At 53.0% G+C, this 23,325-nt stretch overlaps 10 protein-coding genes across 10 annotated transcripts; 5 read left to right on the forward strand and 5 right to left on the reverse strand.

Annotated features, from left to right (window-relative positions):
• Positions 1–1,858: 1,858 nt before the first annotated feature.
• On the forward strand, positions 1,859–2,674 carry BJX68DRAFT_231661 (uncharacterized protein; the record flags this gene model as incomplete). The annotated part of the gene is made up of 1 exon (XM_071039370.1): positions 1,859–2,674. A coding segment is annotated over exon 1 (679 nt), but the record flags the coding sequence as incomplete, so codon positions are not given.
• A 158-nt stretch (positions 2,675–2,832) lies between these two features.
• Positions 2,833–5,231, reverse strand: BJX68DRAFT_253754 (putative monooxygenase; the record flags this gene model as incomplete). Its single annotated transcript, XM_071042766.1, has 6 exons — positions 2,833–3,794; positions 3,862–4,004; positions 4,102–4,419; positions 4,483–4,766; positions 4,838–4,917; positions 5,000–5,231. The coding sequence occupies 6 exons, from the start codon at positions 5,229–5,231 to the stop codon at positions 2,833–2,835; spliced, it is 2,019 nt and encodes a 672-aa protein (XP_070901809.1).
• A 317-nt stretch (positions 5,232–5,548) lies between these two features.
• On the forward strand, positions 5,549–6,933 carry BJX68DRAFT_274121 (trihydroxytoluene oxygenase; the record flags this gene model as incomplete). The annotated part of the gene is made up of 5 exons (XM_071047589.1): positions 5,549–5,564; positions 5,765–5,893; positions 5,961–6,108; positions 6,158–6,389; positions 6,451–6,933. The coding sequence occupies 5 exons, from the start codon at positions 5,549–5,551 to the stop codon at positions 6,931–6,933; spliced, it is 1,008 nt and encodes a 335-aa protein (XP_070901810.1).
• A 523-nt stretch (positions 6,934–7,456) lies between these two features.
• On the reverse strand, positions 7,457–8,574 carry BJX68DRAFT_264301 (fumarylacetoacetate hydrolase family protein; the record flags this gene model as incomplete). The annotated part of the gene is made up of 4 exons (XM_071044934.1): positions 7,457–7,761; positions 7,837–8,131; positions 8,200–8,274; positions 8,386–8,574. The coding sequence occupies 4 exons, from the start codon at positions 8,572–8,574 to the stop codon at positions 7,457–7,459; spliced, it is 864 nt and encodes a 287-aa protein (XP_070901811.1).
• Positions 8,575–9,169: 595 nt separating this feature from the next.
• Positions 9,170–11,420, reverse strand: BJX68DRAFT_274125 (major facilitator superfamily domain-containing protein; the record flags this gene model as incomplete). Its single annotated transcript, XM_071047590.1, has 6 exons — positions 9,170–9,888; positions 9,961–10,148; positions 10,226–10,679; positions 10,752–10,813; positions 10,861–10,933; positions 11,369–11,420. 6 exons carry the CDS (start codon positions 11,418–11,420, stop codon positions 9,170–9,172), a joined length of 1,548 nt encoding a protein of 515 aa, XP_070901812.1.
• Positions 11,421–11,699: 279 nt separating this feature from the next.
• cp8 (putative carboxypeptidase Y) lies at positions 11,700–13,941 on the forward strand (the record flags this gene model as incomplete). The annotated part of the gene is made up of 5 exons (XM_071042767.1): positions 11,700–11,750; positions 12,326–12,814; positions 12,866–13,238; positions 13,323–13,795; positions 13,870–13,941. 5 exons carry the CDS (start codon positions 11,700–11,702, stop codon positions 13,939–13,941), a joined length of 1,458 nt encoding a protein of 485 aa, XP_070901813.1.
• A 457-nt stretch (positions 13,942–14,398) lies between these two features.
• BJX68DRAFT_264304 (uncharacterized protein) lies at positions 14,399–15,937 on the reverse strand (the record flags this gene model as incomplete). The annotated part of the gene is made up of 6 exons (XM_071044935.1): positions 14,399–14,703; positions 14,770–15,078; positions 15,136–15,336; positions 15,386–15,557; positions 15,606–15,776; positions 15,857–15,937. The coding sequence occupies 6 exons, from the start codon at positions 15,935–15,937 to the stop codon at positions 14,399–14,401; spliced, it is 1,239 nt and encodes a 412-aa protein (XP_070901814.1).
• A 479-nt stretch (positions 15,938–16,416) lies between these two features.
• On the forward strand, positions 16,417–17,913 carry BJX68DRAFT_231662 (SNG1 family protein). The gene has a single exon (XM_071039371.1). It carries the CDS (start codon positions 16,483–16,485, stop codon positions 17,701–17,703), a length of 1,221 nt encoding a protein of 406 aa, XP_070901815.1. The 5' UTR covers positions 16,417–16,482; the 3' UTR covers positions 17,704–17,913.
• Positions 17,914–19,707: 1,794 nt separating this feature from the next.
• On the forward strand, positions 19,708–21,251 carry BJX68DRAFT_231666 (uncharacterized protein). Its single transcript, XM_071039372.1, has one exon. The coding sequence runs from the start codon at positions 19,881–19,883 to the stop codon at positions 20,928–20,930; it is 1,050 nt and encodes a 349-aa protein (XP_070901816.1). The 5' UTR covers positions 19,708–19,880; the 3' UTR covers positions 20,931–21,251.
• Positions 21,252–22,198: 947 nt separating this feature from the next.
• BJX68DRAFT_231667 (uncharacterized protein) lies at positions 22,199–23,325 on the reverse strand. The gene is made up of 3 exons (XM_071039373.1): positions 23,182–23,325; positions 22,859–23,113; positions 22,199–22,739 (listed from the first exon to the last, which is right to left on the reverse strand). The coding sequence occupies exons 1-3, from the start codon at positions 23,214–23,216 to the stop codon at positions 22,289–22,291; spliced, it is 741 nt and encodes a 246-aa protein (XP_070901817.1). The 5' UTR covers positions 23,217–23,325; the 3' UTR covers positions 22,199–22,288.

A 23,325-nucleotide genomic window follows, 5' to 3' on the forward strand; every position in this document is an offset into this window, starting at 1 on the left:
GCTCAAAATCATTCACCAAAGAAGAGCACCTTGCAAGACATGTCCGCACGCATACAAAGGAGAAGCCTTTTGTGTGTCGAGTCTGCAATAAGGCTTTTAGTCGACAGTAGCACTCACCATTTGACTCTACAGCCTTGTCGGGTCTGCTAACTTCTCTCTAGTGACTCGCTTCTACGCCACCGCAGGTCTCATAAATCTGCAGAATCGGCGTCTCCAAGAGTGGTGGAGGTGGCAACTTTCACCTCGGACACGATGAATCTGGATGTGCACAGTCTATCACAAAACACACATAGCAGACGTGTACAGAGTAACTACGAAGCGCGCCCTAGTCTGCCCCAAGAGTTCCCGAATCCGCCGTGTGCGCAAGGGGTACAGGACCTTGCAAGAATGAACCATGTATCGCATCCAACCATGTCAGATGATGGGATCGGCCACCATTCCCTCGCAGGCGATGTGGTACGATCTTATCCGTCACCTTGGCTTGAGAATGTTTCCCTTGGACCCCAATCTACGACGGAGCCGGAAACAGCCGGACCAGGCCATCCCCCTATGACCAACTCAACTCGCAGCAACGACTGGGTCTTTAACTTAATTCCGCAGACGCCTGTGTGGCTTGCCCAGGATGACTTTGACCTGGACGCTCTCAACTCGAACATCATTGCGTCTACGAGTTCTTTCCTACCACCGGAACCCCTCCCTACGATTATTGAGCCGCCGGCTCCCGCTCCCGAGCACAACGTTCCCCCCTCTGTGGAAGATGCTGTGCAGAGAGAATGGTTCACATACACAGCCTCCTCGCAATCAGGGTACATCACGCCGGATATCGGCTCTGAAGAAACGCACGTAGATGATGCATACAGGACAAATCTTGCCGTCAAGCTACAGCACCAAGTTCCTGTCTTTCCCCTCCCATCTACTGATTTCCTGGTAACTTACCACGGTTATTCCCTCTGAGTTTCAAGGGGCCTATCTGACTGTTCCAGAACATGTGCATCCAGACATACTTTTCCAAGTTCCACCCGCTTTTTCCTGTTATTCACGCACCGACCTTTCGGCCTTCGGCGATCAATTCGCTCCTTTTATTGTCCATATGCTCGATTGGGAGTTTATTTGTCGGGCTATCGCACGCACAGTCGCAGGGGGAGAAGATATTCGAGACCTTGAACAAGGCAATTCTCTCTTCAGTAAGTGTTTGACCACCACTATAGATAGGCTCCGCAACTCAAAGAGTCACAGTGGGAAGGTTACATGTCCGAGAGGGGGACAGGAGTGACCCCGATGATCCAGGCGGCGCTCATTGGTCAGACATTTGGTCTATTATCCGGGGTATGGTGTTCGCAAGCTGCCCTTACTATCTGGAACGGACACCATGCTAAAAGAAAATGAGACAGAGACAAAAAGACCTTTTTATAGCACAGACTTTTCACGGGACACTAGTGGCGGTGAGTGCCAGCAAGTGAAAAGAGCTATAAGGAGACTGACCAGTTACAGTGGGCAAGGAGGTTCCGTATGTTTAAACCCAGAAAGGCGTCGGACAGCATCTCCCTCGAGGAAGTGCTGCATCGCCCACAGAACGCCTGGAGAACTTGGGCTCAGACGGAGGAGCGTAATAGGTGCGATTCTACGCCCTGTTTCTCGCCATGTGCGGGCATTCTATCTCACAGCTTGAGAACACTGACATGATACATCCTTTTTATCTAGGATCGCGGCGGCCCTCCACATCCACGACGTCGAAATAGCAGAACTCTTTGTGACGGACCCCTACCTCCGACATAGTCCGCCGAAGCGGCCCGTGCTATGCAACGATGAGCTCTGGAACGCAAGCGCGGCAGAAGCATGGTCCAGGCTGATGGTTGAGCATCTCAGCTCGACGCAAGGGGCCGAAGCCAACACCCGCAGTCATTCACCACCTGGAAGTACACCCCGACTGCATGCATATCTCGAGCTCGAAGCCCTTTCAGCATTCATGATGGAGAGCAAGACACAGACAGTGGCAAATCAACCCGACGATGGAAACAGTCTTGAACAAATCGACTGCGCATTTACCTCTTCGTTGATCACATTCTACACCACACACCTCAAGCCGTATCACCAACGAGAGAGACCAGACCCGCTTTCGCTGCTCGTGCTCTGGCATGGAGTCTTCATTTCCCTATCCGCAGACATTGACTCTCTCGAGCTTGCCATCGGTCGCGAAGGCGCACATCAAGCCAGGTCTCCCCGCATCGCAACATACGTACGCGCATGGGCAAACTCCTCCCGCGGCCAGCGCGCCGCAATCCACGCCGCGCTGGTCCTCCGGCACCTCGAGCAGCTCCCACTATCGATGGAGCCAGCCATCCACGTCCCTCGCGTGGTATTCCGCGCCGCAATTGCCTGGTACTGCTACACAAAGTACCGCGACCTCGACCAGCAAGACTACGCGCACTCAGCAGGAGGGAACACCACGGGATTAGTGCCAGACTTCCCCGAGCTCAAGGAGATGGAAGTCAACTGTCGGCAAGCCCTATTCTCAGCGAGCGGGTGGAAAACTGGGTCTACTCGGAGATCTGCAATGGCCGAGTCGACGACGTTTGGTGGGCTTGTCGATCTGCTGCAGAGGATGGGGCACTGGGGGTTGTCGAAGCGGTTGGCGGGGATATTGAGGCTGCTGTTACCCGGGATCGAGAGGGAGGAGGAGAGGAGAGTGGACGGGTGAAGAAAACCAGGGGCGAAAAATAAAAATAAAACAAAACAAAAACAATCTTTATAAGGAGTGACTGTTGTGTTGGAAAATTTAAGCTTTGTACTTGAATACCTGATACACATATGATAATCTCTTCATTTGAATGCTCAGCACCCACGCACGTACCCCACAACCGCCCTCACAGCCCTCTCGAGCTCCTTGCTGTCCGTGCACGACGCGAAAATAAACCTATCCGGACGAACAATCACAAATCGCATCCCGCTACCTACAGCCTTTGCAAGGTAGAGAGGGTCATACCCCTGCGGAGCCGGCCGCCCCTCGCAAAGCGGCGAGGCCGCAAACTCCTCCGCGCTTGCGAGTTGGTATACCGTTCCTGAAGAGGGCATCCGGGTGGGAGTACCAGGACCAGTGTCTTGCACTAGGTACGTAGGCTCGCCGAGGCAAATGTCTTCATCTTCTATCCCCTCCACTAGTGCGGTCTTGACGTTGGCGATCATCTCCATCGCGCCTTGGAGATGGGAGAGCGTATCCAGAGAGACGAGGAGCTGGAAGAGACCCTTCTTGTGGACGCCAAAGATGACATCATCCGTGAAGAACACACTCCCCTTTCCTCCTCCACCTCCAACAGACTTACAATATACCTGCGGCAAACAAACTCCCCCACCCATCTCGGGCATAAACGGCATCGCTAACCCCCGCTCACTTTCCCTCTCCCTCTCCCTGTACCCCTCCCCCTCCCCCTCCATACCTAGATATACATACCTCCCAAGTCCCTCCCTCCTCCTCCCCAACCTCATCTCCCTCCTCCACCCCGGAACAAGATTCACAACGAACAGATAAACACTCCGCAGTAATATCCGCAGCGGATTCGCCTCGGTGACAAAGCGGCCGTTTTCGATTGTGGATGCGAGGGACGCGGAGAGTTGTTGTTTGCGTTCGGTGCACCAGGCATGGAGGATGTGGGTGTGGTTTTGCTCGTTTTGGGTGTTGTTGGTGGTGGAGGAGGAGGAGGAGGAGGTCTGGTCGGGTCGTAAGCGGCTGAGGAAGGCGAGGCGCCAGGCGAGCGAGGCGGCGTCGCGGAAGCCGGAGGCGATGCCTTGACCACCGACTGGATTTTTACTACATCAGGACATGTGTACTTCAGCGCAAAGCGGGGGCGGGGGGCAGGAGCGTACAGGGAGGAAAGACGTGCGCTGCGTCTCCGCAGAGAATGACGCGGCCGTGAGACCAGCGGTTGCAGACGCGCGCTGCGAAGCGAAAGGGGCGAGAGCGGAGGACGCGGATGCAGTCTTCGGGGTACTGGATGTCCTGTGACAACCTAGACGATGGAAAGGAAACAATTCAGTATCACACACTGCCCTGCTTTGCCAAAGACCCTTTGGGGGAAACGAAACACAGGGTTTGTCATGTCATACCCATATCTTTCCCCCTCATGCGTAATATACGGGAAAATAATCTCCGCCGTCTTCTCGCCCGTCGCCATCATATCGGGATCCTCGCCTGGTCGGACGACAAACTCGAATCGCCACAGCATGTCTGCGGGCAGACCGAAGCGGCCGCAGACCGCCGGTCGCTCTGGATTGCAGATGAAACGGAAGTGAACGGGAAAGAACAGGTTGTATACGTCCTGCGGCGAGTACCCCAGTGACCAGAGGGGGAAGTCGGGGTGTGTTTTCTGAGTTGGGAGGTCGATTTGCCAGTTCAGGGCCACCCAGGTTTCGTCGTAGAAGGCGCTGCGCCAGGGAAAGTATTAGCGGATAGCCCTCGGATTGCCGTGCAAGAAATCCAGGGTTTACTCATGAGCTTGCTCCATCCGAATCCCCAATGGCTCAAGGTAATTCTTCCTCGTGAAGCCGGTTTTTCCATCCGCGCCGACGAAGAATCTCGAGCGGATGGCATGCTCCTCGCCGTGCTCATCACGGTAGCGGCAATATGTCCAGTGGGTGTCCTGCTTGATACCCATCACTGTGCAATTCGACCGGAGTTGACTGAACTCGGAGGCCATAGCCGCGCGCAGATGTCGCTCAAGGACCGGCTGCTTGTGGCAGATGAAACCGACGTGCCCTGTGCCGCCTTCGGTCTGGCGAACTGTCCGTTAACTACATTCTAAACCTAGGGTCTGGGGGGCGTAGAGGGAAATGGAATCCTCACCGTAGCGTAATCCATCTCCAGAAATGCATCCCGGTGCAAGTCCGGCCGTGTCCCACCGATGAACTTGAACAGCTGCATACCTATCCGGTGGAAATGTTAATCCTTATATATTCTCCGCAGAGAAACCAAGTCAAAGAGTCCGAGTGAGGGAATGAGACATACACGTCCCAATCTCGCTATAAACCTGCTTATAGATCCCAACCCCCTGAAGCAGCCGAATCCCGTCTTCATCCAGCGCAATCCCTCGCGGGTCAGTCGTGATCCCGCTCTCTTTTTCAAGGACGATGTGTCTCACGCCCATGCGGCTTAGATAGCCCGAGAGCATTGCGCCCGTGGGTCCGCAGCCGCAGATGACGACGTCTGTTGTCTCGTACTCGATGTCCTTGTTAGTCATTGTGGATGTATGTTTGTATAGATGGGGGTGGCGCGTTGAGCAGCGCAGAAGAGCTAAGGCGGAGATAAAAGAGAATGAAGACGAGCAGAGAAGAGTATAATCCCCGCCTATCGTATTCCAGATAATAGGTGGTTTTTTTTTGAAAGCGGAGGAATTGGATCAGCCCATGTTCTTGTTCCGCCCTCGCGCCTTGGAAGGACTGGTCAAGAGGCGGTCCCGCATTGTGGGAATTGCTTGCGGGACGCGGGGTGGGGAGCTGCAGATGCGGGACACTAAGCATGCGGTGCGCCTTGCGGGGACAAAAACAAGGTAAAGTCATGCCCATGGCAGCAGGTGCGACCGTAGACAGAGACGGATCAGTCAATTTCTTCTCCAATCACTCCTCGACAAGATTCACAGAATGGTTCGTATTGCAGCCGAGAAGACACCAGCAAACAAGGAGCATGGAACCGCGGCTAACACCAAGCCCTAGGCATCTCAAAAACACTTCAATCATGGGGCATCCATCGATGATACCGTCGCCATCGGACCAGACTCGGAGCCGCTGAGCGCCTGGAAGGAGCGCAGCAAGATTGATACAAAAAACCAGATCCGGCTGGTCAAGCTCTCGCACATGCGCTACCAGCATCCGGATCTTGAGGAGATTACCATTTTCCTCCAAGGTTGGTCTAGATATATGATGCGGGGGAAAGCTAAGGATGTAGATAGCTAACTACACTACGAGAGCAGATTTCGGTATGACGGTCGCGAAGCGCACAGGGAGTGAGATTTGGTATAAAGGGTACGGGACAGACCAGTATGTGTACTATGCTCGTAAGGGGCCCAAGGAGTTTCTCGGGGGTGCATTCGAGGTTGAGTCGTACCAGGATCTGGAACGGTAAGTTGGATTCCAGGCAGCTGAAACAAGGTGTCGCTGACTCTGGCAGGGCGACGGCGTTACAGTCGTCTAGCGAGATTACGGGGCTATCCGAGGCGCCCGGGGGTGGCCATATGGTCACTGTCCACGATCCAGAGGGCTTCCCGGTGCATCTGATTTTCGGTCAACAACCCGCACAGCCGAGCAATGTCCCCGAGAAGCTCACGTACAACTACGAAAACGAGAAGCCGCGGATCCGGAAATTCCAGCGTTTCAAGGCCGGGCCAGCCGCTGTTCATAAAGTTCGTTCCTTGTCCACCGTCCGAATAAGCCGCCGCACTAACCCTCTATCCTGTACTACAGCTCGGCCACTACGGCCTCTGCACGACCAACTACGACGCCCTCCTCGAATTCTACACTCAAACCTTTAACCTCGTCCCAACCGACTTCCTCTACATTCAAACCCCCAGCGGCACCCGTAAAAACGTCGCCGTCTTCGCCCACATCGACCGCGGCACCACCCACGTCGACCACCACAGCTTCTTCATGAGCACCAACGCGACCTCCCACGTGCACCACTGCTCATTCGAGGTGCACGACTTTGACACCCAGAAGCTCGGGCACCAGTGGCTCGCCGAAAAGGGGTATACGTCTGTCTGGGGCGTGGGCCGGCATATCCTGGGCTCGCAGATCTTCGACTACTGGTGGGATACGACGGGGAATATGGTGGAGCACTATGCGGATGGGGATTTGGTTAATGAGCTGACGCCTGTTGGGTATGGGCCTGCGGGGGATGAGTCGTTGGCTGTTTGGGGGCCGGAGGTTCCAGCGTGGTTTTTGAAATAACGTAGATAGATCAGGGCAAATGCATGGGCAGCTAGCAAGCAAAAATAACCACAGCTCTCTTCCTTTTACGTTATTTCTCTATCAAAAGAAATTGTTGATTCCAGGAGAAACGTTCGTTGAGAAGAAGCATCGGCAAACCACCTGCTAGCGTCGCAGCGGTGTCCATCTTGTCTTGGTATTCACCTCACTGGTTCCACGTTTATAATTACCTGTCTTCGGCATAGGTTACCCCGGGTAATCCTCGAAATTAAGTCTTGATTCCCGAGTTGTTTAGGTTAACCATCGAGAAAGCCCTGTCAAACCATCGAAGTAGTAGAGAGAGGCATGCTATCACCGCACTGAATATATCCAGGCCATTTAACCCAGTTGATATGGATAGCATGACCATCTACCAAACGTAGGAAGAGGGAAAACGAACCGAGGAAATTAATCAAAACAGGAATTTCTCGTCCATTTTCGTCTAATCATATGTGTGTGTTGCACGCACTAGTCTTCACCGGCACCCTATTTATCTCCCCTCTATCTACCGCGCATCATACCGCACCTTATTAACCAACGTCCCAATCTGGTCAATCTGCACCGAAATCTCATCTCCATCGCGCAGAACCACTCTGGGTTCGCGAAAGTATCCAATACCGGCGGGAGTTCCCGTGAGAATGATCGTGCCCGCTTCGAGCGTCGTGCCCTGAGACAGATAGGAAATCTGCTTCTGGATTGAAAAAATCATATCGCGCGTATGCCCGTCTTGCACAGTTGCGCCGTTGTAGATTGCCTTGATGGAGAGGGTTTGCGGATCGTGGATTATGGAGGGGGAGACGAGGACGGGGCCTGTTTGTTATAATATATTCCATGTTAGACGCCCCACGTCGCGTAAAGGTAAGAGAATGTCTCGGTTGTACGTACCAATCGGACAGCTCCCATCAAGCCCCTTTGAAAACGACCACTGCGCCGTGAGCAGCTGCAGGGTCCTCGCGGAGACGTCGTTCGACGCCGTATACCCGAGCACGTAATCCAGCGCGTCTTCTTCGGGGATATCGCGCCCGGACTTGCCGATTACGAGACAAAGTTCCGCCTCGTAGTCGCTTGTTCCGTCCTGCGCGCAGCGCGGCACGTTTATCGCCGCGGGATAGGGGCCTGCGAGCGCGGTGCGGGGCTTTGTGAAGAGGATGGGGACTTTGGGGAGGGGGAGGTTTGCTTCCTAGATTTCCCCGGGCGTTAGTTGTTGGCTTGCGTACATTCAACCAAGTAGGATGGATGCGTACGTACCTTTGCGTGGTCTGTGTAATTCAGACCCAGACAGCGGATGTAGCTGCATTGGTCGCTTGAGACTGGAGAAAGCAACTACATTCGTCCCGAAACACATGTCAGCCCTCTATCTGATTGGAATTGTCAAAAGGGCATGATTATAATTGTCATATATGTCATGGCACATTGGACGCAAGAGAAACTGACCGACTTGACATGCAAGACCTGCTCGGTGACTCGACCATCGAAGATCGTCCCGTCGATCACATACACAGCAACCTCAACACCGTCTACACTATCGCGTCCGACGTCTCGAGTGGTGTCGACCAGCTGGCCGAGGTGGACTTGATTGTCCTCGACAGCGACGAAGCGAACCAGGTGCGTCCAGGAAGGCATCGTGAAGGATATCGAACAGAGAAAGACGGGAAAGTAGAAGAAATTGAAAGTGAAGGAATGAAGGAACAAATGAGAAAAGATACTGCCGATTGGTCTTGAACCGGGGGTATAGTAGCATTGTTATCGTCGAGTCGTGGGGTGTGGACTGTGGTGGCGGGACGAGGGGCGGAGAAGTTTGGAGGGGAAGTGTGGGACGAAACCCGAACTGAGGGACCGGCAGTAAGCAGTTCTCGATTGTCGAGACTGTAGCTGATTCTTGGTTTCGCAAAGTGGACTCTAGGTTCCATCTGCCGACAATTGATCTGTTACTTTCTTGTGTCTTGGTGAGTACTGCTTAAGTTGGCGCACTAGATTACTCTAATGCGGGTTGTGAATACAAAAGATTGTATAAAGAAGCAGCTCAAGTTCATGTGAGTATTATGCATAGGTCAGAAATCTAAGTATAGGAATTTATGGCGATTGCTAGGATATTAGCTTTATAATGACACCACCAGTTGTATAAATCTAGAGACTTGTATACGCTGTGACCATTATTAAAGTAGTCAAGCAAACACCTCCAAAAAAACTTCCACGATCCATAGACTCTATTCCCAATTCACTGCCCATACGAATGCACCGCCGAATTCCTCGTAACCCTCCTCAACCACCTCCCTCCACCAAAATACATCGGCACCCCCAGCACCATCGGCCCCGCCGTCAACGCCAACTGCACCATCGCAGGCACAACCCACCCCTCCCTCCCCGCAAGTGGGAAAACCCAGTAACTCATCGCAAACCCACAACTATTCTTAATCACCGTCGCGACAACCATAATCTCCCCGGAAATGGGCCGGTAGCAGTCCACCGCGTATGCAACAGCAATCGTCGGCACGGCCGTCACGCACAGGCCCGAGAAGCCGTATCCAATTACGACGACCACAGGCCAACTCCATTTCTCGCTGTATCCAACTCCGCCGATGATGATCCCGGCTACCGAGGTGAAGAAGTAAGGGATTAGAGCGGGAAGACGCATCTCGGCTTCGCGGATGCCGTTGTTCGCGCGTGTGGCGCGCATCGCGATCCAGTCGGAGAAGGGGCCTGCGGTGAGGAGACCCACGACGCCGCCGACGACAAAGGCAAAGTTCGAGTAGCCGACGGCCGAGGGGGTGAAGTTGTATGGATGGGAGCCGAGGATGGCGGACTCTGTGAGGTTCCAGTATAGCAGGACGTTGGCGGGTCCGGCGACGTTGAGACCCGCCCAGAGGATGATGGGCAAGGAGAAGACGGTGATGGAGGAGATGGTGTCGCGAATGAGAAAGCGCTTCCAGTTTGGATCTGGGGACTTCCAGAGTGTGAATTGGGATTTCGATGGGCGGCCTTTGCCTACGATCGCTGGTGCAGGATCACAGTGGTTGACGTTCTCGAGCTGGATCGAGTCGGATTTGGGGGCTTCGGTAGAGGATACTTCGTGTGGAGGGACGGAATCATTGCTGGCAGGCCGGGAATATTTCGTCTCAGGGAAGAAGGCACAAAGCGTAATAAGATTGACGCCGGTCATTGCGAGGGAGAGCCAGAAGAAGCTCCGCCAGCCGAATCTGATGATACATAGCTGTGGTCAGTGTTGTGGCGAAAGCAAGAGAGTGTGAGGAGGAAAACAAGAACAAATACATACGTTTGTGCGATATTTCCTGCAATAATCGGCCCGATGAACAAACCCAGGAAATACCCCATGAAGTAAACACCGGTCCACAACCCACGGTCATGCAGGAAGAACAGGTCGGATACAACTTGAACCAGGATCGTCTCGCTCGTGGCTGTCGCTATACCGTTGATGGCACGGGCAGCCAGCAAACTCGAATACGACGTGGCGAGGGCCTGCCATATGCAGGTTGCTCCACCCAGTGCACAGAGGCTAATGCTTGTGACGCGGCGGCCGAAGATGTTTGAGCAAGGCACGATGAGGAAGTTTGCGAATCCGAGGGCTAGGACACAGGAGCCGGTTAATAAGCCCAATTGAGTCTCATCGAGGCCGAATTCTTCCGCGAAAAAGGGGAACATGGGCCCCATTGACAGAGCGGACTCGACGGAGACGAAGAGGTATAGGAATTGGGTTCCGACCACGAGGTCTAGATTACTCTCGGTAAGCCGCTGTGCGGTTGCGATGCATGAGGAGGAGTAGGGTGGATGAAGGAGCATACATTTCCATGTTTTGGACCAAGTCAAGGGATCACTGGGATTATCGGATGGAGTTGGGACAAGTCTAGTACAGTCAGAATGCTACAGATCCAATGAAGTTCGGCTTCCTACATCGGCCTTGACTCAGAGGATTGGCTAGAAAGGTCTCGCAGAATCTCGGTGCCCGGCAAAAGATCAAACTGATCTGGATCTGCTGGAGGCCCGGAAGGGGAGCCGGAGCCGGTAGAGAGCATATCTAGGGATCGCAAACGCAAGAATCGTATGATCGAGTTGAAACGAGCGGAACTTGCCCAGTTTTCAAGACCCTGCTTCCCCCAGGTCCCGCAATAGGTCCCCGCATCCAGTTTGACCCGCACAACGAAGCGGGCCTCCACTGATGAGGGTGACAGGAGTCTCTTGCGGGGCTTCATTGTCCCGGCTAAACTAAAAGCGTACGGTAGGATACGCCTATCCTGTAATATGTGCAAACCTAGCCACGACCATTCCAGACCCATAGCCCTCATGGGGGATCTGGGTTCCGCACCCCGCGTCCCGCTTTGCCGAAAAGTGTATGTGGGCTCTTCTGATTTCCCACTGTAACGAACCTGGGGTCCTGAGCGGACCGGAGTTCAAGATGGACCTCCATTGTAGTTGCAAGTTCCACGTGAGAGCCCCTTGCTGACCCCCGCCATTTTTGTCGTAACTGATCAGTGAATGTAATAATGTGCTCCCTGTCAAGCGCGCTATTTGCCCATTACAGGGGCCTAGCCAGTATGCAACCCTTTATGGCCGTCGCGGCTAAGAGTAGAATTCACGCGCAGTTCTACAGCAAGTATTCACATGTTATATACAAGTAGGCATATATTGATATATGGTTCATGTAAAATAGAATGGGCGAAGAGTCCCCAAATTTAGCGAGTACCCAGGAAGGTGTATAGAAAGTAAAGGGACTAAACATGTCATAAAGCGAAATGAAACTATCCCTCAACCCAGATATACCGATGCACACGGCAGGCATCCGTGTACGTCCCGGCTTTCGTCCTTGTATCTGCAACCCTTTGGGCTGCAAAGTCGGTCACTGAACGTTGGGGAAGACAGCTTGAGTCACGTCTTGCTTTACTGGAATGAAAATGAAGGGTGGCACTCGGAATTGTAGTACAGATCAGGCGATGGATTGGAGTTGTGGCTGGCGGTATACATACTAGGACCCATTGACCTGCGGATTATAAGATATTGTTGTTTTTCTGGGGCTGTACCGATATCCAGGGCATCATACGGAATGGTTGGAGCAGCAAATATACCGCTAATGTCGAGCGTGGGGGCCAATTCGGTACATCACTCTCCTGATCGGGCCTCGGAGTGTCCATCATACGGAGTACTACGTTGTTCGGAGTAGATAGACCGGGGTTGGTGCCTATCTGAGTTAGCAGTCTAGTTTCCATCTTTGAAAGAAAACCAAGCATCTCTGTGAAAGCTTGTTTCATCCTGTAACCCGTCAACCAAGGCCAGTTGTGTATACTTTGCAATGCAGTTGCTCCATGTCGCAGCCCTCATCCCGGGCACATATGCAGCCCTACAGAATGTCCAGACCGCTTAGACGGTCCTAACATCCCCGCATACCCCAGAATACAGCATCCGCATCCGCCAGCAAAACGACTCCCTCTGCGAAGCTCACTCAGCGCAGTACACGGGCCGGCTCGACATCGGCCCCAAACACCTCTTCTTCTGGTACTTTGAGAGCCAAAATAATCCCGCTACCGACCCCCTAACCCTCTGGCTAACTGGCGGGCCGGGCGACTCGAGCATGATCGGCCTGTTTCAGGAGAATGGGCCCTGTCGGATCAACGAGTTTGGCAACGGGACGGAGTTTAATCCGTGCGGGTGGTCGAGGAATTCGTCCTTGCTTTTTGTCGATCAGCCGGTGGGCACGGGGTTCTCGTATGTTGACGAGGGGTTTGAGGAGGAGATTCCGGGGGACTCGCAGCAGGCCGCGGTTGATATGCATCGGTTTCTGCAGGTGTTTGTTTCAGCAGTTTTTCCAGGGAGGGAGGGGGTTTCTGTGCATCTCTCTGGGGAGTCTTATGCGGTAAGCACAGTGATTCTCATTTTCAGTCTCGGATCTAAAAGTCGATGCTAGGGCCGCTACATCCCCTACCTAGGCGCCCAGATCATCACACAGAACAACCTCTACCCAGACAGACCCCAAATCCGCCTCGAATCCTGCCTGGTAGGCAACGGGTTCATGTCTCCGAAAGACACGACATTCGGATACTGGGAAACCCTCTGCACGACCAATCCGGGACCCCCGGGGTTATTGCCAGAGCCAGTATTCAACAGCACGCGCTGCGACATCATGGCGGCCAATATGCCGCGGTGCATGGAGCTGTACGGTGTCTGCATCGGCCATCCAGATCCTGCGATCTGCCATGCTGCTGCGGATGTTTGCTATGAGGGGGTGCTTGGGTGGTACGAGGATGAAGCTGGGGCTGGGGGGAGGAATAGGTTTGACAGTACGTTCTATCCCATACAATTGCAGATCGCCAGAACCATGCATGTCTACTGTTGGCCTATCAGCTATACTAAACAATATGCAGTCACGGCCCCCTGTGAGATCGACGAAATGTGCTACATTGAAGCCGCGCGCATCGAACGGTACCTAAACACTCCACAGGTCTGGAACGCCATACAACCCCCGAAACAGATCACAGACTACAAATTCGTCTCGCAGCCCGTGATCGACGCGTTTGAAAAGACCGCCGACGGGATGACCTCTACCTCGGATCTAGTCGTGTACCTGTTGGAGAATAATGTGCATTTCCTGGCGTACCAGGGAAACGTTGATCTTGCTTGCAATACGGCGGGGAACCTGCTCTGGGCAAATTCGTTGCCGTGGAAGGGGCAGACGGCGTTCACGGCTCGGTCGTTGGAACCGTGGGGGTTGCTGGATGGGAATGAGAATGAGACTGTGGCTGTGGGAAAGGCAAAGGAGGTACGCATTCATGTCGGCGGTCGGGATCAAGATCCGGTGCGGTTTGCGTTTGTGACGGTGGACAGAGCGGGCCATCTGGTAAGTCTCACCACCTCACTCTACCTAGCAATTGATAAGGCCGGTTGTGGTTTCTAACCTGGGGTTGTGGATAGCTGCCTCAGGATCAGCCGGAAGTGGCGCTTGATATAATGGTTCGATGGATCACAGGCGCGGCATTCGATTGATGAATCTATGAAGTGGAAGATGGTGGGAAACCATATGTCCCGGATTAATATAGAGTGCGTCCCACTCTGGACGTACGGATGGTGGATATTATGCTGGACGGCTTCGCACCACATAGATGAATTACGGGGGTTTCTCCAACACGGATAGTCTGTTATATTTTGTCATGAGCAGTGGCAACCTAGGAATGGAGTAGTTGATACTATATGAACTAGTGAGTTACTTGATCCATTGTTAGCTAGTGTCTTCCGCAGCAGCAACGGATCAGGGCTATTCCTACCTTTTCCCTCCATAGGTATCCATAGATAGCTACCTAGAAATTGGAGCATCTATAGCCTCCGTAGCCCTAACTCAGACCTCCGGGCCCTGCCCAGTTATGATCTCCGCTTAATAACTCGCGACCATCCTTCTATTATCTAACGCCCATCGCACTACCCGCTAACTTTAGATCACTCCCTATCACGACACCTCAACAACCCTCCTCGCCTCCCCAACCGGATCCGACGTCCACGTGTAGCCAAACATACACTCCGGCGAGACCGCCCCAGGGACTAATCGACGGAGCTCACCAAGCATCTCCTCCCGCCGCTCGTCCGCCGTCCGCGACATCATCATGACCGTCACTGCATGCGCATACCGTAGGCGATTGTAGAGGTCCAGTCTCTCTGGGAGCCGGTGTACGGTTGTGGCTTCTGGTAGCACACTTGCGAGGCCAGCCGCGTCTTCGAACGCCTGCGCGGCGCCTTGGCCTTGGTCTGTCCGCGCTTGGATGGTTATATCATGATCATATCATGATCATAGGATACAGCGGTGCATGTTGGGCACCGTACGAGGAAGCATTGGATGCGCCGCATCCCCGATGAGCGCCAGCTTTCCGCGAACAAACGTCGGCGCGGGGTCGCGAGCCGCCAGGCTCCACAGCTTGACGTCTTCTGCCATACGACACATCTCTTGAAGTTCGTCGCTGAAATCCTGGAAGGTATCGAGGAGCTCCTCTACGCTCCCTGCATTATGCCACGAGGCGTCATGGCTCTCGTTCGTGCCAGGATCAGACGGAAAGATCCTAGCGACGTTGAGAAGTTCCACGCCATAATCGGCCCAGACCGAACGAGCATAAGCACGGGCCAAAAATGCTTCCACTTCCTCGTCCCTGTTAGCAAGATGCAAGAGAACGCACTAGCAGCCAATCTCATGACGAAAATCAGCCTTGACGGCGTGCACGTCTTCGCCACGCACGACCGACGCCTCGTGCTGTATCCTTGCCGGGGAGCGGGACTGGCTGCTTTGCTTTATAGGAAGTGGTTTGTATCCAGGGTAGCCTACGTGAATACCGTCGGCGCCTACGATGAGCTCGCCGGTGTACTTGGTACCGTCTTCGAGGAGGACTTCTCCTGCGTCTGCATCCCACGTTCATTCTTCAGCCATTGCTTCAGGTTCAAGGAGCACTGATGCATGGGCGACGTACGACAGACGAGACACGCGCCGCCAATTGAATCCGAATCTTCCGCCCGTCAACCACCCGAGCAGCAGTTGCCCGCAGTGCACTGTGTAAGTCCACCCTGTGGGTAAGAACCCATTCATCGTGTACACCTAAAGCAGTTTGATACTCCTTCGTGACCTACTATCATCAGCAAGGTTACCCAAACCCAGAAGAAATGGAACCTACAATCGGCGTCCGAATCAAATTTCCCCTAGCATCCCAGATCTGCAACTTCTCGCAATGCACCGGCCTCAACCACTCAAGGTCGCATCCCCAGGCCTTGAGGATGCGCGTGGCGTTGGGTGCGACGTGGATTGCTGCGCCGACTTCGTTGAGGAAGCTTGATTTTTCGAGAACCTGTTCGTTTGATGTTAGAAATGTGTTCCGGGAGGAGAGGAGAGGGCTGGTGGGTTGGGCTGAATGATGCTAATCTGTACGTTGTGCCCGGCGCAGTGGAGGGCTATGGCGGCGCCCGGACCACCAAGGCCTGCACCGACGACGATTACGTTTAGTGGCATCTGTAAGAACTGAAAAGGGAGGTTATATAAACAACTGCCAGGAGTAATACACGTGCTTCCCAGGTTAATAGTCGCAAATGCAGGCCTCGCATGTGCTTTTAAAGAATTTGGTTCGATGGGTCCACCGACTAGACTCACATACATCTACTAACCTACGCTATATATTCCAGAAAATTATAATAACCCCTTGAGGTAATCAACGGCAGATCGCCGTGCCGGCACGCGAGAGCCGTGATGAAGCTTGATGATCCTACTCCGTATGGTCACTGGACCACTTCCGCTTACCTCAGCGGAACCTGCGGATCTCCGAGATGGCTGGCAAGGACCGGGCTATATAATCGGGAGAGCAGTTTCTACAGAGCATGTTTGCTCGGAGTTAGGGGATGTCGGCGCCTTCTAGCCCGACCTCCGACTTTAGGAGAACTTTATATGTCCCCCCACCCCTATATAGTACCGTATGATGAGAAGGCCTTTTCGCACATCTCTCTATCATCTTTCCCACCACCTTTTATTTCCTAAAAGGGCTCATTTACACACACCCGACAATGACTGGCTTAAAGCCATTCCTTATAGCCATTACCGGCGCAGCTGTCATGCTGCAGCTGCTCATTCTCGCCAACATGAGCTACCTGTACGGCACAGCCTATCACAACACTTTACGATACAGCGCACTGAAGTTCTTGTTTGTCGACTACGATGGTGGTGAGGTTGGGCAGTCTGTCATGGCAGCCTACAATCAGATGCGAGGGCCCGAGTTTCCAACCCTTCATCAGCACTCCCCAGCAGAATACCCGGCACCGCAAGACGTTCAGGAAGCTGTCTGCAAGGGCGGATACTGGGGTGCTATATATTCCAGCCGGGATGCCTCGTCGAGATTATCCGCTGCACTGGCTTCGTCGGAGGGAGCCCGCGACTATGATAGCTCCCAGGCTCTTGGATACATCTGGAGTAGCGCCAGATACCCCTCAACTGCGCAAGCAGTATCCTCAATGCTCGACGGGCTCGCGCAGGGCGCTGCAGCCGCGTACAGACAGATTAACGGCACCGCTGCCCTTGCCACAATCAACGTCTCTGACCCCTCGATCGCACAAGCAATCCTCTCCCCCATCTCTGCCTCATCAACAGACCTCAACCCCATGCCCCAGGGCACGCGCTTCTACTACAACACCGTCTCAATGGTGATGCCGATAATCATCCAGTTTTTCTTCATCATGGCGCTGAACGGCATCTGGGCCCAGAACAAACCCGCCCTCCCCGCACCAAAAGCAACCCTCCTCCGCTTCGGCATCTCCCTCGTCTATACATGTCTGTCTGCCCTCGTCATGACCGGCTACATCTGGTCCTTCCGCGAATCCTGGCCCGTGACCGGCTCGCAATTCGCCCGATCCTGGATGGCCATCTGGCTCGCAAGCCACATCCACTTTATGCTCATCGACTTTGTGATCGCGATCATCCCGATGCAGTTCGCGCCATTCTTTGTTCTCACCTGGGTGATTCTCAATGTCTCGAGTACGATTTCCCCCTTTGAGCTTTCGCCGGGGGTTTATAGACTGGGGTATGTCATGCCGGCGCACGAGCTTTATGAGGTGTTGCTGCAGATTTGGACGGAGGGTTGTAATCCGCATCTTGGGAGGGCATTGGGGGTTCTTTTTGCCGAGTGGGTGGTTGGTGTGGCGTTGTTTGTTGTTGCGGGGGTTGTGAGGAGGGGCGATGGGAGGGGGTTTCGGAGGGTTTTTAGTAGCAGTAAAGGGGAGAGTAAAGTATAAGGGTCTAGAGGGTGTGGGTATTTTGGTTTAGAGCCTTTCTTTCCCTCCCCCTCATTTTCGTTTCCTTACTACTGTGCATAGAGCCTGGCGTTGTGTTGATATATTAGAGGCGTGAATCGATTTTCTGGTTTCGCATTTTCCAAAGAAAGAGACAGATCTCAATACTTCATTGTTCGGTATACTGGCGGGTATCTCTGACAGAGTAGACAGAGTAGACAGAGTAGCCAAGATCGCCTTTCGAGATGTTGCAAGTTCAAAGAACATTAAGAGCGGGATTTTAGGTCCCTGCTTCTAATAATATACCAGGAAATTGACTCCAAGTATACGACCCCACAACCCTGTCTTGCACGTCCATGTGGCAACCACACCTCAGTAAGCACCGTATCTGGAATCTAGATATTCCAGTCTGCTCTAGAAATAATGAAAGAACCCACTCCGACGATATACATACGTACCTCTGCCGTGGCTGTGTGTGTGGCACCGCAGATCATTCTTGGCCTACGTCCGACGCCAGCTACGTCATCCCCATCGCCAACCGGTTTCTTTCAGGGTCCAGCAGCAGCACCATATGACTTCACTGGGGTATTTAAGCTCGTCGACCGTTGAGAAGAATTCTCCGGTTATCACAAGCAAAATAATCATCTCTACATCCACATTCAAGTCCGAACAAACAAACAACCAACAGACAAACAAGCCAAAATGCCTCTCATGTGGACTAAGCACTGGGGTGGGAAGCGTGCTGGTGAGTATCGATCTCCTACTCCAACTCGAAAATGCCTTGTAGAAATCTTGCAACTCGAACTAACAATTCTTAGGCGGCGGCATCGTCGCCGACAGACATGGCGTGCGCCGCGCCCCGTTCCGGATCTCGTTTGGGCGGTTCAGCTGTTTCCGCTAGATGACAGCGACAGCGACAACGATGAGTTTTGACGATGTTATGACCTGTACTACTATGTATGTCACTGCTAGGCCGATATTATCCCGAGCGAACGAAATGAGAGGTTGCTGACTCATGGCCTCTGTAGTTTCGAGTCTTTACAATCCCTTCATCAGCGATCGAGCGGGCGATGATCGAGACAAGACGGTCCTTCGGGTTTATTTTACAAGGGGTGGATTATTCTACAAAGGCTTTTAATCAATAATATCAATGTCTGATGCGCAAACTTCGATTTCACAATTTCAGTAGTCTTTGCCCTAGATATATACCAGTAACAAATGTCGCCCCAACCTAAAATCCACCTAATTAAGCTTCTGATCTAGAACAACGAAAAGATGGACAAGTTCCAAACCCTTCCTTCCAAAACAGACCCTCATTCAGCAATACGAGCAAAAGACCTGGAGCCAAAGAATACGAAGTGCCCTGTCCTTCGAGTCCAACCCCGACCGAGTCTGGACCCCAACTCAACCAGGAATATACGAGGCAAACCAACCAATAATAACAATGTTCAGAGCCCTTGGCTCTAAAATTAGCGACGGAAAGGTCGCCCCATCAGACCCGAAAAATATCCTGCAGCCTGAGGAAACTTTCACGTATTCGTTTCGACGGTGCGGTGTGATTGGTGTGACTCTCCATTTCAGGGACTTTGGAGAATCCGTTTTCAGGGCGCGTTTTGCGAGCCGCGAGTAAGCTGTAATCTAAGCTCTTATAAAGTACGCACAGCGCCCCAGGCAGCGAGATTCGGCTCGAGAGTTTCTGCTCTTTCTCGATGAGTCCTCCACATCCGCGAATGCATGCCTGGATGCCTTCCTGGCCGCACTGAACCAGCCAGCTGACCTTCCACCGATCGCACAGCTCAACGACCAACGCAATGGGCCTGACAATCAACATCCCCAGCCAAAAAACCTGCTACCTAGGCACGGACCCCGTAACAGGGACGGTGAAGTTCCAAACCTCAACGCCCATCCCCCTCTCAGCCGTAAAAATCACATTCACCGCACGGTCCAAAGCCAAGATCCAAAAAGTAAAGGGCACCGGCGCGCCCGCCGCAACCTACCGAAGCAAATGCATCCTGTTCGAACAGGAGCGCATCCTGCGCCAACACTCCAACGGGGAGAATCTCGCTCCGGGATCCTACGAGTGGCCGTTTGAGTTTAATTTCCCGAACCATGTCCAGCCGACAGCGTCCGCTTCGTCGCGGTGGCCGGAAAAGGTCCCATATCGCAATGACGCGGGCCACATGTGTCCGCCGAGCTTTGCGCTGAGTACGGGGGACGCGAGTCGGAAGTTGGAGTGCTGGATTGATTATCGGCTCGAGGCGACGGTTCTCAAGCCCGCGGGTGGGATCTTCGGGAGCAAGAAGGGGGCGGCGCTGTATACCGAAACAGCGAAGCTGAATTTCCTCCCCGCGCTCGCGAAATCGATCACGCCCAACGATCAAGAGTCCGCGACGTATCGGCACGAGAGGGAGCAGCTTTTCACGATCCGGAGTAAGCTGCTGCACATGGAGAACCGCGGGCGCACGCTAAAAGTCAGCGAGAAGATCTCGAGCTGGCTTTCCCCGGGCCAGTTACCGCGGTTTAGCTTCAAGGCGACGTTCCAGTATCCGACGAGACTTATCCAGGCGGAGCCGTTGACGTGTTCTCTGGATGTCACGCCGTTTATGGAGGATAGTTCGGTCGCGCTTGCGCCGGAGATTCTGTTGCAGAGTTTGAATATCTACGTGGTTAGCGAGACGGGTGCACGGGCGACACCCTCACTCGTCGGATCGATGTCCGCGGAGATCGAAGAGAAGATCGAGGTTCTCTCGCGGACGGCGCTGGGGATGCCGGTGTCCGGGACGATGGATCTCGCGCAGGTTTTTGGATTGCTTGTCCTGAGGCATGAGATTGTCTCCTTTGCAACGTTTAACATCAGTCGGCGGTACAGACTATGCGCGTCGTTTGTTTTCGAGTGCGTGGGGAAGACGAATGAGTTTAGCTGTCCCGATCTCCCGATTGAGATTATCGCTGCTGCGAGCGCTGGTGGTGGTGCGGTTGCAGCTACTCCTCCCACGAGTCCGCAGGAATATGGCAATCTGGACATTGAACGCGGCGACGTGAAGGGCCGGGCACATGTGCAGGCCCGCGGATTTGCGGAGCTGCCTACGAGGACTTATAGCTCCGAGTCCTCTGCCGAGGACCTATCGCCGAACGATTACTCGGGCGACTGTGACTCGGATGCGGCGCCGCCGGCGTATACGCCTGCTTCGTCGTTGCCGTCACCCGTTGATGAGAAGAGGTCAAATTGAGGCGGAGCTGGACCAGAGAGTTATTTTTGTTCTGGTGGTCAGCGCGAAGTCGTGCTGTTGTGCAGGGGCTTACAGGGTGCGAGATACCATGGACTGTCACGGGTATGGGCTGCAACTGCGAGACGAGATTTCGAACTATGCGTTCGGGCAATGGGGTTTGCTTTTGGCGTTTAGCGAGGTGTTTGGGCAATGTTAACAATAGTGAGCGGTGTCAGGGACAACTTATCGTGTCAATGAAGATATTATTATAAAGTCATATCTTCTTATGATTCTGTATTGGAAGTATGTACAAAATGTCCTAATGCATAACCAATTTCGTACACAAAGCGTAGTGCGGCTCAAACCTCATTAATAAAAGGCCCAACAGGTACAGACCTCATCCAACAGTAGTCTGTCCCTTCGAGGGAGAAAGTCAACTTTTCCGGCTCCAAAAGCAACCTTGAAGACCCCATCACCGCTTGCCAATACCCCAGGAACCACTACTATTTAAGAGCCATCCTTCCTTTTGGTGTCAATGATCAAGCCTCTCTCTAGCGCTATGAAACCCCGCGCCTGAGTCGTAGTAGTAGTGGTCGAGCCAACGTCCTATGATCTCATCTATAAATTAGGGCTATCTGATTTGTAATTGCAGCGAGCAGACGAAGTCATTCCTGATAACTGCCTGTTGTGGTTCCTTCCACTTTTCTAGTCCAGACCCAAATTGTCCTGTGATGTCCAGGGTGGCCAAGCCCGGAGCCACCACGCACATATACCAAGAAAGGTCAGAAATTGGATTGGTTTGTTCAGTTAAGTTATATATATCCATTTCCCCGTACAAGGACAAATACTAAATTAAGTGATTACACATTGTTTGTGTACTGCCATTTACTGCGTTGATTAGAGGATATGGCTAATCATAACAGCATGCTAGTGGTTGAGGCTAAGGGCCCTAATAAGGAAATTCCAATGAACAGGTAGGGCACCCGCTGTAACAAGTTAAAATATAAAGTATCTCTGGTAAAATAGTTTCATAGAGGTCCTAGAGGTGACAAGCTGACAGTAAGGCGTTCAAGTTAAACTTTATTTCTCTAATTTCCTCTGGAGACGTTGCTTCCAGTTGTAGCTAACTAGTCCAGTGTAAATTCAAGTAATTTTTAAAATTCCATCCATTTGTTCAATACGTTTTAAAGGAAGTGGCATTGCATCCGTTTTGGCTTATACGACTCGACAAGACCAACTAGGCCAAGCCTTGTTTGAATAGAGGCAGTTTTTGCGGACCACCTCTATACCGAGTCCACAGCGGCAAACAAAACACGACACACTGCCCTAGAGCGAACCCCAGATAAGCGACAATATGCCAATCATCCCACCGCACAACTTCAAACCACCGAGTAGGGGAATAAGAAGCAGCGGCTGCCGCAGCTTACTTGACTGATCCGCTCGATGCGCCACGGCCAGGAGGTACAAAATTTCCAAGACATGGCGATTTGAAGGATAAGGCAAACGTCACTGAAGAGCCCGGTGTATGTAAGTGCAGGGGGATTGTTGGTTCCTCGTAAACGGGCGCCTTGACGAGTTTGGAAGTAGACGGGGAGGATGGCCGCGAGCATTGCCAACAGAATGTTTGCAGACCAGATTGGCATGAAGAACATGTCGATGACCAGGTCACCATGACCCATCTGAGGGGTCTCGGAGATCATCAAGTCGAGTTGGGGGAGGAGGGCGAAGATGGAGAAGATGGTATGGATGATGACTGCCGCTGCCTTAGCCCACTTGCTTCCAGTCGAGTGGTACATGATCATGCGGAGGAAGCTTAAGGGGACCATGGTTCTATGCAGCCGTTTATTACTTTCAGGAGTCATTTTCCGGGGCGGGTCGGAGAGATAGAAAGGGATCTAGCTAACTGCCTGCCATTCAAGGCGAGCAGAGCTGTGCAGAGCTGTACTCACATGGCCAAAAGTGACAGAAATCTAACGGGTCTTTGCAAAAAATTGAGCCAGTCCTCATTGCTGACGGGACTGCGGATGAAAGGTCCATGTTCATCAGGCTTCCGGGTGAAAGTGCGGATGAAGGTGAATAGCCCATCTGTAGTAAGAAGCCCATTCAAAAGGGCGAAGAATGTTGAAAGGCCGACAATGGTTTTCGTCCACCAGAGGTGGCTCAAGTGCGGAATGAGAGAGAGGGCGGTTGCGAGGACCAATATACTGGCAGACGCAGATTAGTGGCGAAGAATTTTTGGAAATGAATGGATGGGGAGAATTAGCGAACAAACATTTTCAGCCCTTCTGGCAGTTCTGCGCCAGCCATCCGGGGTGGTGGTTTGGGCTCTTCTTTTCACGATAAGGAGGGAGCACGCAGGCAAAGGCAGGCAAAGGAAGAGTGGCAGAAAACATAGGGTGTTCACGGCTCTGGTGGG

This window comes from Aspergillus pseudodeflectus (assembly GCF_044049435.1).
Source record: "Aspergillus pseudodeflectus strain CBS 756.74 chromosome Unknown BJX68scaffold_10, whole genome shotgun sequence".
NCBI classification, from domain to species: domain Eukaryota; kingdom Fungi; phylum Ascomycota; class Eurotiomycetes; order Eurotiales; family Aspergillaceae; genus Aspergillus; species Aspergillus pseudodeflectus.